Source organism: Schistocerca serialis, chromosome 2 (genome assembly GCF_023864345.2).
Source record: "Schistocerca serialis cubense isolate TAMUIC-IGC-003099 chromosome 2, iqSchSeri2.2, whole genome shotgun sequence".
Taxonomy (NCBI): Eukaryota; Metazoa; Arthropoda; class Insecta; order Orthoptera; family Acrididae; genus Schistocerca; species Schistocerca serialis.
Window position 1 is genome coordinate 165942375 of NC_064639.1, and position 16894 is coordinate 165959268.

General features: G+C 38.1%; 1 protein-coding gene and 1 long non-coding RNA gene across 2 annotated transcripts in view; one reads left to right on the top strand and one right to left on the bottom strand.

Moving 5' to 3' along the window:
- The window catches only part of LOC126456873 (dynein axonemal heavy chain 7-like), a 783013-nt gene that overhangs the window by 615525 nt on the left and 150594 nt on the right, over positions 1-16894 (bottom strand). The window contains 2 exon segments of the mRNA XM_050092694.1: positions 1235-1465; positions 5966-6102. Coding sequence (XP_049948651.1) covers positions 1235-1465; positions 5966-6102 — 368 coding nt within the window.
- LOC126456874 (uncharacterized) overlaps positions 1-16894 on the top strand; it is a 392629-nt gene that overhangs the window by 164783 nt on the left and 210952 nt on the right. The gene's annotated exons all lie outside the window — the stretch shown is intronic.

Below are 16894 nucleotides of genomic sequence, written 5' to 3' on the forward strand. Positions count from 1 at the left end.
TGTCTTGAAAGGAGGATATAAGATGAACATCAACAAAATCAAAACGAGGATAATGCAATGTAGTCAAATTAAGTCGGGTGATGCTGAGGGAATTAGATTAGGAAATGAGACACTTAAAGTAGTAAAGGAGTTTTGCTATTTGGGGAGCAAAATAACTGATGATGGTTGAAGTAGAGAGGATATAAAATGTAGACTGGCAATGGCAAGGAAAGCGTTTCTGAAGAAGAGAAATTTGTTAACATCAAGTATAGATTTAAGTGTCAGGAAGTCGTTTCTGAAAGTATTTGTATGGAGTGTAGCCATGTATGGAAGTGAAACATGGACAATAAATAGTTTGGACAAGAAGAGAATAGAAGCTATCGAAATGTGGTGCTACAGAAGAATGCTGAAGATTAGATGGGTAGATCACATAACTAATGAGGAGGTATTGAATAGAATTGGGGAGAAGAGGAGTTTGTGGCACAACTTGACAAGAAGAAGGGACCGGTTGGTAGGACATGTTCTGAGGCATCAAGAGATCACAAATTTAGCATTGGAGGGCAGCGTGGAGGGTAAAAATCGTAGAGGGAGACCAAGAGACGAATAAACTAAGCAGATTCAGAAGGCTGTAGGTTGTAGTAAGTACTGGGAGTTGAAGAAGCTTGCACAGGATAGAGTAGCATGGAGAGCTGCATCAAACCAGTCTCAGGACTGAAGACTACTACTACTACAACAACAACAACAACATCTCAGATTAAATTTGACATTAATATGTTACCTGATTTATATTAGCAGCTAAGGGAGTAAGCCATTTGTTAACAATCCAGCTTTGAAATTTCGTGGAAGGAACTGTGTGGTCATGTTGCACAACAACTTCTTTACATGTGTACAAAGTATGCCAGCACTTGCTCATGATATAAAAAATAGCATGCACCCTCGACGGTTAAGATAATGTCACACCTCATAGTGAAAGTGAGATGGGGCATCATCATGCATAAAAATAGAAGCACTGGAATCTTGATGAAGTTGACGAAATAACCAATTTTGTAGTAAGTTAAGGTATGACATTCCTGTCACAGTTTTCTCCACAAAAAATAAAGATGCATGAACTTTGTCAAGAGCAATGGCACAAAATGCATTCCATTTTGATGACTTCTCTGGAATTTAAAAAAGAAAGCAAGGAAAGTGCACATATTTTAACACTACTCATGCTTATCTTTCTACGTTTTCTATGTATCTTACATTATTTACATACCTTTAGATTGTCAGGCAGTTCTGATCGTCCAGCATAACCTGGATTCATTGTTATAAATACAGCACAAGTTGGATCCAACTTTATTTCAGTTCCTTCAAAAACTAATGACACAACACCTGCATTTACTGCCCTCTGTATTGTTAGTATCTGTTGGGCAACAACAGACAATACTTCAAGGTCAATTCGATTGAACTCATCAAAACATGACCATGCTCCACAAGAAGCTAGTCCCTGTAGAGATAATAATTCAGATTATTGAAGCCTGATAAACATCTGTCAAGAAAAGAAATGTCTAAATCAGAAGCAAACCAGAACAAGAACTGCATAATGAAACTCTTTTAAATGAAAATTATAACACCTATTTACAATGGATTTATGCTTGTTTGCACATGGATGAATAGGGAAACATAAACAAAATAAATGATTTAATGTTTTTAAAATAACTACATTGTAAAAAGTGCAATGCTGAAGTTCAAGAATGTATTTTAATTTATTGATAAGAGGGTAATCATAAAATATAGTGTCAAAAGTGTTTAGGTGTGGGGCAGTAGGGTACTGCAATCCCATGTAAATACAACATTTTTCACATTTGTAAGTAATATTAGACATGTTGTAGATGGTAGGTGAAAACATGATTGTTAATAGTAAAAGAATTTGGCTAACCATCAACCATTCAGTACCCTCAATCCTCCCTCTGCAGCCTTCCTTCCAATCTTGCATTTCATAGGCTGTTATTTTGTGCAGATGTAAGACTTGTCATATAAAAGCACATTCCAACTCTTACTTCAGTCACAAGTATGCCCTGTCTAGCAAAAGGTATAGCCATGTGTGACAGCAGTCACATCATATATACTGCTTGCACATCAATTAGTCAAAAATATTCATGTGGGAATGCTAGTTAACCAGCTGTCTACAAAGTCAAGTAACATAAACTATACTCAGGTTAACTGTAAACCACTCAATTCCTGAAATACTGCACAGCAAAATATCAATGATATCAACAGCTGCTTGAGAACCTTTGTTTTTTGGATTGTTCCCCCAGCACAAGGTGCTCTTAACTGCACAACTAGGAACAATTCCTCCAATATATCCTCCGTTCTGGCAAAACCCTTTTTCCAACTCGCATGCTGCCTGTCTTAACTGTGTACTCCCCTTTAGAATGTATATAAAGCTTATTTTTCCATTGTTACAAGCCTGCAGCCTCTTCTCTTTTCCCTCCCCATCCACAAACACCTCACTAAGCTTCTTTGTCCCCACATCTCTCACCACTCACTCTCAGTTACCACACTCCTTTCTTACTCCTAATCTCCCCACCGCCCAACTACCCATTTGCCTAGGCAGCCACTCAGTCAATGACATTGTGGTCATAAAGTATGCGTTTGTGTGTGTGTTTTCCTAAAATTAAAAATGAGTGCTACTTCAATTGAAAGCTAATGAAATATTCTCAGAATATTCAGAGAAACTAATTAAATGTTGTTTCAGATATTAGAATTTGGCAGATACTTTACTAGAAAGAAATGAATCATGAGTCACTAGGAACAACCATGAGGAGGAGGTTAATTTTAGAATTATGATTCTGTCAGTTAATCACAACAAATCGCTCACTTTAAATAATGTTCTGATACCATACACACACAGTACAATTTTTCACATGTAGATGACTGGGGACGATTACAGCAGAAATTCAGGGTGATTGTTATTTAAGTTCCAGCTTTAAAACACTGTAAATAAAGAACCACTGTTCAAAATGCTGTCAACTGCAAACAGAATATTATGTCAGAAGAGGTAAAAACAACAACATTTATAATAATAGTAGTAGTAGTAGTAGTAATATTACTGAAAATTTTATGACTTGATGGCACTATGAGTGGTAGCATATGCAAAAAAAAAAGATGTGGAGTACATGCCTGTTTCTCAGTTTGCACCTGAGATGCTCAACGTGATGGTCTTGATACAGGATTGCACACTGCTGGTAACGCTCTTTTACAAGAATAATCACTGTGTGCCAGTAGCTCAGGAGAAATTTGAGACCCTTGAGGATACAAAAAAAAGGCAGAAAATTATTATGAAATTTCAAAAGACAGATTCTTTTGAAGTGCAATGAGCAAAACAACTGATCCAACACCAGTAGAAGATGTGGCCACCGCATTATAGGGGGGACTGAGTGACAATGTTCATACAAACAGTGCACAGGGAATTGCCTGAACTCTGGACATGCCTCTGAGAGGGCACATAAAATTCTGCATAACATCCTACATTGCTATCCATGCAAAATTACCCATGTTCAGGAGTTGCTTCAAGCTGATATGCCAGTACGATAACGTTTGCCCTAGAAGTTCTTGTGCACATGGAAGTGTACAACGAATAGCTGTAGAACATTCTCTGTACAGACGAAGCCCATTTCCATCTCCAAGGACATGTCAATACACAGAATTGGAGAACATGCCCAATGTAAAATCTGCTTGCACATCAACCAGTATGCTTCATTCTACAATGATAACTGTGTAGTGTTGATTGATAGTATTGGTTATCATAGGGCCATATTCTATTGAAGAGATGGGTTCTGCGAGTCCTGTTACCTGTAAAAGCAGTGGTAAATGCTATGAGAGTCATTTGTCTGCCAACATCATTCCAACTCTTCAACAGAGTGGATCTATGGTATGATCATTTTCATGCAAAATAGCGCTTCTCCACACATTGTGTTGCCAGTGAATCAGCTGCTGCAAAGGCATTATCAGCCATCATTTCCCTACAGCCTGCCTGTCCAGGTCACCTGGTCTTAACCTATTTGACTTCTGGCTGTGGGGTTATCTGATGGGTGCTGTATTCAGTGCTCTGATTACAAATCTAGTGAAATGAAGCCACATTCTGTGCAAAGCATTTTGAATGTGACCCCTGAGGCATTTCGATCTGTTGTGGAACATGCTGTATCTCCGTCTCAGCTTGTGGTAGAAAACGGCGGACAGCATACTGAACACATCTCATGCCAGTCTCACAACAACTAAAAACTGATTTCATTGTTGCTTTTATGCAGTTCCTACCCTCAGTACAATTAAAAACTGATGCCATTGTTGCTTCTTACATGGGTTATGGGCATCAGGGCAATTAAAAACCAACTTATCCCATGCATTGCCATACAACCTAGCCATGGTGGAGAGGCTTACCTAACTAACAGTGCCACAATGGTTAAATGTTGAACTTGTGCAGCCATGTAGATTACACAGCAGATTTGGTTCAATTTGCAGCTCACTCCATAGGCATTGAACTGTGAGTCATGTGTCATTTGCAACTGAATCCACTTACGTTATGATACTTATAGTGCCATCTATTGGGAAAATTTACATTCCACCCCCACCCCCATAATGTTTCTCCTCCTTCAATAATATTTTGTTAAAATTTTATGTCTTCTGTGCAGAGGTTCATTTTTGTACGGTGTTTTGAAACTGGAACTTTTAATCACCCCGTACTTAGTAAGCAAAATGAACTGGATCTATTACAACAGCACTCCAGGACAGAAGGGAACACAAAAGAGAAAACGAGCCTGTTGATGGGAGAATTTACATTTTGCAACAAGTTATTTACTACCATTCAAACAAAAATATGTTTAAGATTTTTTTATTTATTCACCATTCCTCTTGGGATCTGTGGAAGGTACATTAGCATATTTGTTTATCTTTGTAAATATTTATTGTCTACTCCTGTTTTTCTGACATTTTCTACATCCTACAGTATCTCCTCACTATGGATGTACTGGAATGAAAAATAAACCTAATCTATTCTAAACATACTGTATGCTAAACATATTTGATAATTGTGATTGCTCTATTCTCTCAATGGTATTTGACAGAGGACATAAAAATTAAATAACAGCAAATGAGAGCTATGTTCATAGCAAGTGATAAGTTTAAATATTATGTAGTATATCAAATTTAGTACATTTCTCCAAATTAGTCACATCAGTCTAACAGAGCAGTGCAAACCCCCACCCCCTTGCCCCCGCAAAAAAAAGGGGCTATGTGCTGGAACCTGGAAAGAAGCTTAAGAAGCTTCTGTATCCAAATTTTCCATTCATTTATGATAGAAATGCTGTTATATTCAATAAAAAGTTTATTAATGTATATGCATGCACAAAGTTAAGCTTTTGGTTGCTGAGCTAGGGTTAGCAATGAACTTCCTGAATGCAGTATGGCATGCCTCATACCAGTCCAAGCTGGTCATTCCATGCAACTGAAACTGTAAACAGACTGGAGGAAAATTCTCTCTGTTGTCAGCATTTTCTTAGTTGACTTCAGTTTCAAACTGCTTTGTAATATGACCCAACACTGTAATCCCACTAAAATGAAAGAAAGACAGATAAAAAAGCTTCATCTGCCATCTAAAACCAATACTGGGGTTATTACTATAACGTACACTGTCATGACACACTTTAGGTGTAGTCATATATTAATGCTGTGTTAAAACATCTAAATGAATATATACGACATTTGAGGCCGAAGCACTATTGACCCCTGCCGCATGTACACATCACTGGCATAGAGGGCTTGCAAGTTTGTGACAGACATATACATTCAAAGCAGTTGAACTGTTAATAATCACAAAAAATATTAATATTCTACCCAACAAACAGCAGCAGCAGCAGTTAAAGTGCAGAGCATAGGTAATAGTTCAAACAAAAATCTGTTGTACAGCACTCAGTTTTATCAAAGAAAATGTTTTGGGTTACTGATATACCTTAAAAAATTTTCCTAAGGCAAGGTAGTCAAGCCCATCTGAGCAGTTGAATACAACACACTGTTTTGCAACAGCTTTGGCCAAATCCTTTGTTGTTTCAGTTTTTCCTGTGCCTGCAGGACCTTCTGGGGCACCACCTAAATGTCAAGACATATTTTGTTTTGAAAAGTTACATGTAGGGTACATAAAAAAACATCAACTATAAAAAATTAATTAACACATCTGACACAAAAATAATTACCTAAAATGTGTTTCTCTGTTTAAGATGAGAAACTTATCCATATAAAACAAAAACTGTTAACATATGTTACCAAAAAGACAGCTTTGCACTGGGCTAAATATACATAATACAGAAACGAAAATTTCAAAACCACTTCTGCAGTGGCCACCAGCTTCTATGATCAGAGTGTCTAATGAAGGTGGGTTGTACTGATACAGGTAGAGTTAGAAGTTACAGTGCTTCCTAACAGCAGCTCCAGGACATATGCAGAACTGTTGCATATCTAGAATTTGTTTCTGACCATCACCAGAAGTCATGCCTACTGACAAAAAGACATTTTTAAGGATAATAATTCCCTCAATATAGAACATTCATGTCCCAGTAACTCACCCATGGCAGTAGGGCTTCTCATGAAACTTCACACACTACATTTGCCAACCTGGGCGCAAAGAGTTGGCAAGACTTGTGAATAATGATAAACTTTAGCAGAGATAGGCAGATGCGTTCTCACCCTTAGACTGAGTGCTTCTAAATCTCAGAAACTAGTGTCAATATTACCAGTCGGCATACTGTTTATGAACCATCACAGCCGACTAGTCTCCCACTTTATATCAAAATTTGGAAATGAGTCTTCTTATCCCACTTGTAATATACAGGGTGATTCAAAAAGAATACCACAACTTTAAGAATTTAAAACTCTGCAACGACAAAAGGCAGAGCTAAGCACTATCTGTCGGTGAATTAAGGGAGCTATAAAGTTTCATTTAGTTGTACATTCGTTCGCCATTTCAGCCAATAAAGTTTTTGGTCCCTTTTTCTTCGAAGGTGCTACTGTAACTGGACTACAGTATCTGGAGATGTTAGAGAATTGGCTGTTCCCTCAGCATGAACAAGAAGCACAACAATTCATATTTCAGCAGGATGGAGCGCCACCACATTGGCACTTATCTGTCCATAACTACCTGAACGTCAACTACCTGAGGCGATGGATCGGCCGCCAGGCAGCCCGTGACAGAGCACTTCATCACTGGCCTCCAAGAAGCCCTGATCTTACCCCCTGCGATTTTTTCTTATGGGGGTATGTTAAGGATATGGTGTTTCGGCCACCTCTCCCAGCCACCATTGATGATTTGAAACGAGAAATAACAGCAGCTATCCAAACTGTTACGCCTGATATGCTACAGAGAGTGTGGAACAAGTTGGAGTATCGGGTTGACATTGCTCGTGTGTCTGGAGGGGGCCATATTGAAAATCTCTGAACTTGTTTTTGAGTGAAAAAAAAAACCTTTTTAAATACTCTTTGTAATGATGTATAACAGAAGGTTATATTATGTTTCTTTCATTAAATACACATTTTTAAAGTTGTGGTATTCTTTTTGAATCACCCTGTATTTGGTTGAGCCAGTAGCAAAAATTAACTCACCACACAGTCCACTGTGTAGCTTAGTGAGCATAGGTTCACCAATACTGAGTCCAGCTAAGTATGTGTTGTCACTTTATAACATGCAGGGGCAGTTTTACAAACTTTCAGTATGCCATCTGCTTTTCAAGGTGTAATGAAGACAGTTGTATTCACAGTGCTTTCTTCTAAATCTTCATGGAATATTTCTGGCTTAGATTCTTTTGACATTTTTGGATTGTCAATCCACAATAAGTGCTGGAAATTTCAACAGATGTGCCTACAAATTTAGTGAACTTTTTAGTGATAGTCTTGGTTGTACAAACAATTTTTTACCTCACATGTACCGAAAGGCAATGCACAGTTGTGTTGAGCTAGACAAGTGCGCATGCCCATTAGGGAAAAGGTCACTGAAAAATTACAGTAATGGCAAGCTGATGGGGTCATTTATCCTTTGCAAGCCTTCAGGATGACTTCAACTACGTGTTGATTTTAAGTCGACGACTCTCAGACATGATGTGACGAAGCAAGCTGGGATATTTTTACTTCACCTATTGTTTTGCCACCTGCCTCCTTAAAATTCATTTCTTCATTTTTGACTAATTACCATTAACGTACATGAGTATAATCTGCATTTCCATAAAAGAGAAAGGTTGACCCTCAGTATTAAAGAATATACCACCAGATTTAATTTTGTGCTTAGTTTTATGTATGTAATTGATTTTCTAATTTATTTTGGCTATTATTAGTTAGTATGTTTTGTTATAGGGTGAAATTAGTAATTGTTTCGTAACTTAAATTCTATAATTGACTTATAAACAAATATAAATTCTGTACTAATTATAAACATTTGGAGGACAAACTAATACTATTCTTAAAGGGTCTATTTGAATCTATTCGAAAACATGTTAGCAAAGCCAGCCCTTAATTGATTCCCAAGTAATTAAAAGTTTTGTCAAAAGTATTGTTTGCATAACTACATCTGTTAATTTCATGATTTAAACAAATAATTCACCCTAACTCTTGTAGTAGAAGAAACTGTTAAAAAGACGGAATTTTTTTCATGTGTTCAGTTAATTGAATGAGGTATGTTTTAATGGTAATTTCTGTAAATTAAACACCACAAAATGTGTAATTTCTGTGCCTATTATTGTGAGAATATATAAGGGCCCAATTTTTGGTCACGAAACAGTGAGTCCACAGCCAAATTTCAGATGAGAAACCCATAATGGTTAGATCAACAACAATGCATCCACTTAACTGTGAAATAAGTGTAATAGGCCGCATGCTAAAAGAATGAAAGCGTCTGTTCAATATGTACCGTAATATTCAGCAAGAACTGTGTGGTTAGGCTTTTACTGCTTGTAGATGTTCAACAGTAAACTGTTGTAGCTGTTTGTGGATATTTGCTTGCAACCTATTAATGAGGCTTATCGAAAGTTAAACAATAGTACATTGGCCATATAACTGTGTAATATTGCGGGGTTGTGAACAATGAAAGTAAAGAACTGTGAAACCCAACTGTGCACTTGTTGGCTACATCTTTTACAGTAGTTGGTACTGCACTTCCAATCCCTATTTTTTCATTCAGTATCACAACACAGTACGTCAACACTGAGGACCATCAACAAAGAAATAAAGCAGGTGAACTTCACATATGGAGCCCTGGGCACTATTGTAGTTGGGCACCATAAACTAGGACTCACGAACTTTGAATAGTGAACATATGAAGGAAGTGCAACAGCCAATCAGTGCATGGGTCTCATGGTCACAGTATAACAGCAGCCAATCAGTGAGTGGGTTCTATGGAAGCAGCCACTGAGTACAGGAGCAGCCAATCAGCATGCAGGTCCACACAGCTGAGCAGGATAAACAAGACACATCGCTGACAGAATTACTACCTGCAGCCGCCATGCAGATGACAAATTGAGATGACAAATGCAGCAGCAGTAGGTGAGTGATTAAAAACAAGGCAATTTCGTAGCAAAAGTTGTTTTATATTAAATGATACATAATGAGTGGTCATAATGAACAAGACAGTGTGATGGTAGACAAGGGACAACAGAAGGAATTAATGGGGACTGGTTCTGTAGATGACAGTGGGTTTGAATCAGATGTGAATGTAACTTTGAATGATGGGGACAAAAGTCCTATTGTAGATGAAATGATAAAAGCGTCATCTACAGTGTATGGTGAGGTGAGTGAAATGGATGAGAACAGTACTGAAGTGGATGAAATTGTTAAGGCTAAGGGGGAGGAACCTAGTAGCGAAAGTCAGCAGGGGAAAGTGTTTATGGCAGATGGGAAAGTGGAAGTGATGTTAAGGCAAATTATGAGTAGTTTCAGTAATATGAGTACGAAAGAAGACATTAGTAGGGTGGAAAACAGTGAGACATTAGTAGTTTTAAAACTGACATCACTAGCTTAAAGGATGAACTAAAGAAAGAAATTAAAAAGGAAATTAAGGTAGTCAGCTCTAATTTTTCAGAATTAAATTAGTAGGTTCAGGCAGTAGTTAAAGACTGTGGTGATATGATAAAGAAAGTAGAGCAGAATACTAATGAGAAACTAACATTAATCAGTAGTAAATGTATAGAAGACAGAAAGAAACATTGTGATGACTGTAGTAGGAGGATGGAGACTTCCAAAAAACAGTGTAAAGATGAAGCCAAAGCTGCCAGGAAATTTTGTGTTGAAGACAGGGTTAAACTTGAGAACCAAATTGATCAGATTAAAAATGATTTTGAAACCGAGGATTGAAACCAAGTGTGCAGTAGTGGTAGAGGAAAAAAACTGATAAATGTAAATAAAAATGTAGATTCAAAATTGAACCATATGGGGAAGTGCATCCACTGGATTTCATTAGATAATTTAATGATTTGCCTGAAACATGGAATGACAAAGAAAAAATGTCATTTGTGAGAGGTTTTTTGAAAGGGGATGCTTATGGGTGGGCAGCTCAGGTAGCTGATAGTTGTACTTCATAGCAAAGCTTTGAGTAAGCATTTTCAGATGAATATTGTTCCAAAGAGAAGCAGCAGAGACTTTTGAGTGAATTTTGGGGAGGAGAGAGATTTGACTTCAGGAAGGATACTGTGAAAGGTTTCTGTCAACTTTGGACAAACAAACTGAAATATTTGGACAAAGAGCTAGGCAGTGAATCAACAATTATGGGTTTAGAAACTATGGTGCCTCTGAAAGTTAGAGTATTGCTTGTACCTGCCCCTAGGGGTAATATTAGTGATTTCTTGAATAATGCTGGTAAATTGGAGAGGGGGAAACCCTCAGTGGAAGATCGTAGGAGGAATTCTGATGACAATAATCAATCAGGGAGACAATTTCAGGTAAATAGGATTAACAGGACTGATTACAGTAGATATTCAAGGAATGGTTGGGTGGAGGATAGCCAGAATCAGCACGGAAATAATAGGAGAATTTCAGGTAACAAAAATAGAGGAGATGATTTTAATTCTGAAACAAACCATCTGAACTAGATAATACTCCAGTTTTGGCTCACACTAGGGCAGGTAGTGATGAAGAACCATATGTCTGTAAATGTGCTGTAATAACAGGTGAGGGTAATGTAAATGATAGTAGTAAGATGAGTGTAATTTCTAACTCTAGTGAGATGTTGAATGATGGTACAGGTAGCAATATTTATCTCATAAAAGGAGAGGAGGAACTTACTGTAATGTGCATTGAATCAGAAGTAAGACCTACAAGCAAGTAGGGGGTTCAACATTATGTGTTGGATTCATTATGTGACGATAATGCTTACACCAGCTGGTTGTCTCATTTTTCATGTTTCCTGAGGCAGTCAAACTCTTCTCCTATCCTATCTGTAGTTTATAAGTGAATCAGAATTATTCTACTTTGACTGTCATGCGATTTTGTGCAGCAGGATACTTTAAGTATAGAAATATTTTAGAAAAAGATTTCTCCATGGTTATCTATGTATATATTTTATTATGTTGTAGTAGTTATAAGTAATGGGATCACAAGAGGATTGAAGAAAGTAAATTGGTACCATGGTTAAGGAATTTCTGTCAAATAAAGAGGTAAGATAAACTGAAAATGAAAGGTATGAGCATATGTGGACTATAATTAAAGTCTGAAGTAATCAGCTCATGTGTGAAATTAGTAGAACTTGGTGCAGCAGCAGAGGCAATACGCAGTAAAACCGATTTTGGATATTATGTCTTATCATTAATTGTGGTATAATAGAAGTGTTTGTGTTCAGTGCAATAAGTATATGCAGATATCTACCCTTAGAAGTGTGTCATGGTACAGCCTTTTCTAACATTAAGGAATTACAACTTCAAACATATGAGGGTTGACTGAAAAGTAGTGCCTCCACCTTAGTAACTCCTTAACAGTTGGCAGCATTGGTACGCGGCAGGTACTGGCTTGTTCCATAGCCTCTTCTTTACAGCTCCAGTTGGACGAAAGCCTTAGCATTGAATGGTTGTGTTGCTACAGTGTAAATTATGGAACCCCACGCAGATGGTAAGTCAATGCGATTTAAGCCACATGCAGTCACTGAATTCTTTACAACAGAAGGTGTCACCCCAAAGGAGATTCAACTGAGAATGAAAGGGGTTTATGGTGATTGTGTTGATGTGAGTACTGTGCATTGTTGGGCGAGTAAGTTTAAAGATGTTGAGGCAGGAACATCTGACCTGCATGACAAACAAAGAGTTGGAGAGTTGGACATCCTGTGACAGCAACCACTGAGTTTCACAAGAAAAATGTCAACAGATTGATTCAGGATGATTGTCGTATCAGTCAGAGAGAAACTGCAAGCACAATCGGAATTTCACAAAAAAGTGTGGGTCTGATTATTGCTTTGCTTGGCTATCGGAAGATCTGGGCATGATGGGTACCCTGGATGCTGACTCCTGAAATGCACTCAGTCTTGAAATTTGCCAGGAACTCCTCTCACGTTGTGAGAATGAAGGTGACACCTTTCTTCACTCAATCGTGACAGGAGACAAAATGTGGGTATGTCATTATGACCCGGAGATGAAACGTCAGTCTATAGGATATCAACACAAACACTCTCCCCAGAAAAAGGAATTCAAGACGTAGCCCTCAGCTGGAAAAATCATGGCCACAGTGTTCTGGGACACAGATGGTGTTATCTATGATGATTTCCTTGATCATGGAACAACAATAAATTCAGAGCATTACATCACAATGCTGCAAATGATGCCTAAAAAGGGTCTGAAAGGAAAAGGGAAATGTTTTCCTGCAGCATAGCAATGCCAAACCTCACACTTCACATGCCGCCAGAGCAGAACTTCAGAGACTGAATGTCACCACCATATGGCATCTTCCATACAGTCCAGATTTAGCACTGTCTGGCCTCTATCTGTTCCCGATAACGAAAGGCTATCTGCGGGGACATCACTGTGAGACTGTGGTTGAGGAAACAGTGTCAAATTCTTCCGTGATATCTTCAGAAATCTTGTTCATCATTGGCAGAAATGAATCTAATTAGCTGGTGATTATGTGCAAAAGTGAATATTGGTAATTAAAGATCACATTCTAAGTATTATTACTGTGTTTGATTTATTAAAATATTCCTATCCAAATCCAATTAACGAAGGTGGAGGCATTACTTTTCATTCAACCCTCATAGTTGCCAGAAGTAATGTGTGGAAAGAATAAGCAAGAGTTGTATGTAATTTGCCCTTCAGGCTATAATTTTAAGCAATTTGACGGAATGCAGTGAAATAATAGTTTTTCTAAGTGATAATTTTGCCTGATTAGTAATGAGAGTTATGTTTGCCTTATAATAAGGCGCTGTTACTGTGGACTGTTTTTCAGTAGATTCAATTTTGCATTGGCTAAGCAGAGCAGGTGTTTATTTCTTAGTTAATGAAGCAATAATGAAATAACAAAATAATGAATAATGTTAGGGTCTTAATGGTTAGGGAGCCTGTCTCTGTAGTAGAAATATTTTTTGAGAATGCACTCCACTAGCTAACGAGGTAAGAAAGGTAAGTAAAATAATGGAGCTGACAGACATGACTAATGCAAAAGAGTACTGTACGCAAACAAATGTGGTGTAACTGTATTGATGATCTAATTTTGAACTATGCAACGTGGGTACTATGCAAATTGTGTAATTCATGACACTGTAGCTGGGAATGAGAGATTAACAGAAAGAGCAATATTTTAGTGAGGTACATGCCATTGGATCTATAGGTTACCTGAAAACTTCTATTTGTGTTCCAAGGAATTTGAGCTTAAAGTGGTAATACTGGAATGAAGAACAGTAATTTTGCTGATTAACTGATAACTGTGGTGCTAGACTGATGTGAATATTCTGACAGTTAAACTATTTGGTAACTTTTTGTGAGGATTTAATTTTCTGATTGAATGAGAGTAGTACTCAGAGTTGAGTGGAGAAGTAGACCTGTCTGCTTGTGTCTGTGTATGTGCGGATGGATATGTGTGTGTGTGCGCGCGAGTGTATACCTGTCCTTTTTTCCCCCTAAGGTAAGTCTTTCCGCTCCCGGGATTGGAATGACTCCTTACCCTCTCCCTTAAAACCCACATCCTTTCGTCTTTCCCTCTCCTTCCCTCTTTCCTGATGAGGCAACAGTTTGTTGCAAAAGCTTGAATTTCGTGTGTATGTTTGTGTTTGTTTGTGTGTCTATCGACCTGCCACCACTTTCGTTTGGTAAGTCACATCATCTGTGTTTTTAGATATATTTTTCCCACGTGGAATGTTTCCCTCTATCATATTCAATCATTAATTTGTGCTTAGTTTTATGTATGTAATTGATTTTCTAATTTATTTTAACTATTACTAGTTAGTATCTTTTGTTATAGGGTGTAATTAGTAATTATTTCATAAATCAAATGTGTGTGAAATCTTACGGGACTTAACTGCTAAGGTCATCAGTCCCTAAGCTTACACACTACTTAACCTAAATTATCCTAAGGACAGACACACACACCCATGCCCGAAGGAGGACCCAAACCTCCGCCGGGACCAGTCGCACAGTCCATGACTGGAGCACCTTAGACCGCTCGGCTAATCCCGCACGGCAATTTTTTTCATAACTTAAATTCTATTGTTGACCTATAAACAAATATAAATTCTGTACTAGTTATAAATATTTGGTGGAAAAACTAATAGTACCCGTGAAGGAACTATTTGACTCTATTCAAAAACATGTTAGCCAAGTCAGCCTTTAATTCATTACCAAGCAATTAACAGTTTTGTCAAAGTGGTGTTTGCATAACTATGTCTGTTAATTTCATGATTTAAATAAATAATTCACCCTAACTCTTGTAGTAGAAGAAACCGTTAAAAAAAATGGAATTTTTCCAAGTTTTCAGTTAATTGAATGAGGTATGGTTCAGTTTTAATTTCTGTAAATTAAATATCAGAAAATGTGTAGTTTCAGTTCCTATTATTGTGAAGATATATAAGGGCCCGATTTTTGGTCACGAGACCGGAATTTTTACATCATATGAATTCCATACATGAAAATATTAAGTTCACTATGGAAACTGCAAAAGATGGTTGTTTGCCATTTTTAGATGTTCTGGTATGGCGCAAGAATGATGGCACACTTGGTCATTCGGTGTATAGGAAACCGACCCATACAGATTTGTATCTGCAAGCTACCAGTTGCCACCATCTGGCACAAACAGTGGGTGTCCTTAAAACTTTAATCCACTGTGCCCATACTATTTCTGATGTCGACAGTCTTCAAGCAGAACTGAAACACCTGCAAAAAGTATTCCTGATGAATGGCTTTTCAACTAACCAAGTGAACAGAGCTATGCAGTCCTACAAATGACGCAACAAGGAAGAAGAAGAGGTCTTCTGGTCAACGGCTTATCTACCTTTTATTGGGAACATCTCGTCACAGATAGGTAGAATATTGAGGAAGCATCAAGTTAGAGTCATTTTTCGCCCTCCTCCCAAAATATCATCACTGGTGGGATCCGTTAAAGACGACCTGGACCTATGTAAATCGAGTGTCTACAAAATTCCGTGTGATTGCAGCAAGTCATATATAGGGCAGACAACAAGAACGGTGCAGGAACGTATTGTGGAACACCAGCGGCATACTCGCCTTCTCCAACCCACCAAGTCCGCAATCGCTGAACATTGCATTTCTACTGGCCATTCTATGAATTACAATGATACAAAAATTGTGGCTCAAACATCAAATTTCTGGAGTTCAATTATAAATGAATCCATAGAAATAAAATTGTCAGACAGCGAGACTCTTTTATCAATCGAGATAGTGGTTACCAGTTAAATTCTGCTTGGAACCCCATTGTAGAGAAACTTTGTAGTCAACGTAGTTATCGGTATAAAGATGAAGATCAATCTGATATCGAAATGCCAAGTTTTCACCACGGAGGGCGCCAGGCGCAGCACCCGGAGTTGTGAATGTGCACGCTAAACAGTACATGCGCAGCGCATGCGCAATGCAGCCCCCTTTGGCTTTAAATAGCAGAGCTCAGCGCGTATTCACCAGTACTTCTCTAGCTGTACTCACCTGAAGATGGCCAAAAGACTTTGTGCTGAAATATCGTGGCTAGATGTTACTGACTTACGGCAGTTCTCCCGTGTTTTTATGGAACAATCAGTACGCCGGGAAAATTTCAAACATCACATACTTGGTGGATGCTTGCCTCCAATGGCCTTTGGATAACTATGCAAAGAAATTTTTGGTTATTACCACTCATCTCGAGCTATTAGAACTTCAATGCATGCCCTTCAGCAGTGCCTCAGCACTGGCAATCTTGCTCAAATGTCCTGGATGACACTGTCATGTATGGACATTCTGCAGAAGAACCTTTAGGCAGTCTCAAGAGCCTTTTTCAATTACTGTTATTGGCAGGCTTCAAGCATCACAAAGGTGAATGCTCTTATTTCCAGATGGAAATGTAATATCTCGGACACGTCATTTATGTCACCATCAAAGATTTCCTGGGTCCCAGAACCCTAAAATAACTGCAAGAAGAGTTAGGCAACCTGGACAACAACTTCAAATTCATTCCTCGTGCCTCTCTGATTGCAGCTCTGCTTCACAAGCTATGGCTGTTCCATTTGCATGGACCAAGGAATGTCAGATGGCTTTTGATCAGTTGAAATGGGCACTACGTAGTAACATGTACTCCATACATTTTTATCCAAATAAACCAGTTGTGTTAGTGGTTGATGCTTCTTCTATTGGCCTATGTGCCATTCTGTTGCATCGTGTCAGATCAGCAGATCATCCAATAGAATTTGCCTCCAAACTTCTGACTAAGACTTAGGCAAATTACAGTCACA